Genomic DNA, 3,350 nt, shown 5'->3' on the forward strand with positions numbered 1-3,350 from the left:
CCAAATGAAAGATTTGTTTGCATCCCAATCAGACGCGGACTCAGATTTTCAGGAGGATGGGTGTACCACTACCCGACCACCATTTGATTTGGTCCTCTAAAATTTTACCATGAACTGACAACAACTTGACAAGTAAAGAACAATCAATATTATTATTACAAATACTTATCATTCCATAGGCAAATATCTATGAATAGTTTTCTTACCTTGGAGAACTATCAACGATAGCATCGTAATTTATAGCTACAAATACTAAGCTCGATATATTAAAATTAAATAACTAATCAAAAAGAGAGTGGTAAATGAAAAAAGAGGGAACTTGAAATTGAAAAGATTCAAATTAATTTAAATTTCATTTTTTTTAGACTCAATGATTGAACCAAAAAAGGAAGAGAACACAGAAAAGAATCCAAGAAAAATGAAAATTTAATTTAAGAAACCCAAAAACAGAAGAATGCATGAAAAAAAAAAGGGAAATAGAAAAGAAAGATAGGGCATGGGATATGAACAGAAAAGAAAGAAAAAGAGAACTAGAAAAATGGCTGAGAGATGGAAGATTAGGGACTAGAATTCGGGACATTTGCATCTATATCCGCTTTTTGGGTCATGTTTTAATTTGTGCCCGCTTTGCAAAAAAAATTGCAAGCGTACCCACTTTTTCGCGTAACTTCAGCATACGGGGCTGAAGTAGCAAAGGCAATCACGCAAAACTTCAGCATTCTAGTAGACGGGACTGAAGTAGCAAGTGTGCTGAACCAAGTGTGCTGAAGTTTTTGTTTGTAATTGCTGAACTTAAGCATAGTAGCTGGAGTTTTGTTCTCTGTTTGCTGAAGTTTTTGTTTGTAATTGCTGAAGTTTTTGTTTTTGTAACTGGCGAACTTCAGCTCTAGAGCTGAAGTTATTTGTTTTTGTAACTGGCGAACTTCAGCTATAGAGCTGAAGTTTTTGTTTTGTAACTGGAGAACTTCAGCTCTAGAGCTGAAGTTTTTGTTTTATAACTGTCGAACTTCAGCTCTAGAGCTGAAGTTTTTGCTATTTATTACTATGAATCCACAATAATCTTCAAAGCGGAAATCACATTGTATGGCAATCCACGACGATTTTCAAAGTGTGAATTCACATCGTATAGCCATCTAAGTCCTTGTGAAATCAAACAACTAGTATTCTTGCCAAATTATTTGTCGCGTTTGAATTTTTAGTACTTACAATTAAAAGGAATTCTGAGTAATAGTAAGAAATATTTATTTAAAAGAGATAGCTGAAGAATAAACTTCGTCAAGAATATCTCCACAGCCCATGTCAATTACTGGATCATTTTCACAATCAGCGACTTCAAAAAGGAGTGGCCTATCGGATTGAGGGCGGATATAACTTTGAGGAGAAGGAGGAGGAGAAAAGGGGGCTGAAGTTGTTTAAAAAGTGGGTACAAGTTAAAACTTTTTAAAAAATTGGGTATATGTTAAATGGGGGCGACCAAATAAGACGTCCCGTGTAATTTTTACCTAAAATTCGAACACTAGACCTAAGGGCCAATGGCGAACAAATCTACCACTACACCAAATGTTCTTTTGACCATGGGTTCCCACATGGCAAATTAAGTAGTAGATTTCTTTTACAAATTGGGTTACTATTTAGTTTGTAATTCCAGTTACTTTTGAGTTATTACCATCAGTTATTTTAGTGTATTATCTGGGTTGTTTCAAAATCCATGCGTAGGTTTCAGTAACGTCTCCACGGATTTGGAATCTGGCAAGACAATAACTGGAGTGACGCTTTTTATCTGCTGATGACAAGTATATAACAACATCAATTAAAAAGCAAATCAAGAAAGTGTATACTAATATTGCTAGAATGCATATAAAAAGTCGACAAAATTTGTTAGCAAATAAGTTATTAATCTACAACTAACATGTCCATTCTCTATGTCTCAATCTCTAATTAATCAGATCAGTTATATAAATTCTCCATATTTATTACTTGATGAAATTCGTCATAATCTAACTTTCTAACTTTTGTTAGTTCGCGAAACTCTTGTCTGGAGGAGCATAACTGTGTAGACAGTATCATATTTAGAAGCATTACAGTAGAATGACTAAGCTAGCGTTTGGCCATAGATCCCAAATTTATTTTGAAAAATCTGATTTGAGTGAAGTTTGGTTTGAAGATGAAAATGTGTTTGGACATACGCTTTCAAAATATATTTTCCAACTTTATTTTGGAAAAACATGTATATAATTCCCAAGTTTTGAGATTTTGGCCCAAAATCAGCTCAATAGCTGATTTTGGGATTTGGGATTTTGCCAAAATATGAGCAAAATTTATGGCCAAACATGAGTTTTGAAGAATCCCAAATTTATTTTGGGAAAACTTATGGCCAAACGGGGCCTAAGGAATTAATCATAGGCAAAGAAATCAAATCAAAATTTTGTTTGATCATGGAGCCTTCTTGAGGCACTTGAATATCAAGGCGAAAGCATAGAACTTTTAAGTTTTCCACGGAATCAATAAGATAGAAGACCATTTCAATTTATGTCTGAAACCAATTTTCCTATGACATTCTTATTATCAAATCTAATATACTCAGAATAAACAAGAAGCTCGCTACACTCCGGGGAAAGCATTATCAGAGAACGATGATCCATGAAATGGATGAGGGTTGGAGTAACAAGTGTTTGTTTTCTTTTTCTGTATGTCGCTCTCGTTCTCTTTCTCTCATATATAATAACCTGGGGAAATGGCCAAATTGGTAGGTTCATATTACTATATATTGGAGGCATGGGAAAAATGGTTATCTGGACAAAAAGTTACTGAGAGCGCCATAATGGGTGGTGATCACTAAACCGCTGCTCCAGTCTATAAGGAAGCTTGAGCGATTTCTAATGCCTCTTCCACTGAGGATGCATTTTGAAGTTTGCTTTTGTCAACAGTAGGCTGACTCCGTGCAAGTTTCGGAAGAAGTTGGAATTCCTGAAATGATCGATGAGAACTATCAGTTTCAGATTATATATTTTCCAATCAACAGTAGACACATGCAATCCAGTTATAAATTTTCAGATACCATAAGACTAAGGCAATTATGTTTCACTGAATGATGAGATTCTAGGTTAAAGAGCCGGTAATAGGAGAGAAATTAAGCAAAATCTTGCCTTTCTAGGTAGGGGGGGACAAACTTATATTCATTTCTCTTTCAGAAAGGTCATCTACTAAGCACGGAATAACAATACAGACAGTATAAATGAGAAGAATATTTATGCCATATTGTTTGTTGTGCAATAGTTCAGAAGACCAATGAACTTCTAGGAAAGATAAAGTTGCTCAATGCACTTCTCATGTTTGCAATGCTATTTCAG

At 34.8% G+C, this 3,350-nt stretch overlaps 1 protein-coding gene across 3 annotated transcripts in view; it reads right to left on the minus strand.

Annotated features, from left to right (window-relative positions):
* Positions 1–2,460: 2,460 nt before the first annotated feature.
* Positions 2,461–3,350, minus strand: part of LOC109216755 (monodehydroascorbate reductase 5, mitochondrial) — a 7,302-nt gene continuing 6,412 nt past the window's right edge. For 2 of the 3 annotated variants that reach the window (XM_019380935.1, XM_019380936.1), the window contains exon 17: positions 2,854–2,967. In XM_019380935.1, coding sequence (XP_019236480.1) covers positions 2,854–2,967 — 114 coding nt within the window. Of the gene's footprint in view, positions 2,968–3,350 lie in introns of all 3 variants that reach the window. The other variant, XM_019380934.1, reaches the window with a different exon arrangement.

This window comes from Nicotiana attenuata, unplaced genomic scaffold (genome assembly GCF_001879085.1).
Source record: "Nicotiana attenuata strain UT unplaced genomic scaffold, NIATTr2, whole genome shotgun sequence".
Taxonomy (NCBI): domain Eukaryota; kingdom Viridiplantae; phylum Streptophyta; class Magnoliopsida; order Solanales; family Solanaceae; genus Nicotiana; species Nicotiana attenuata.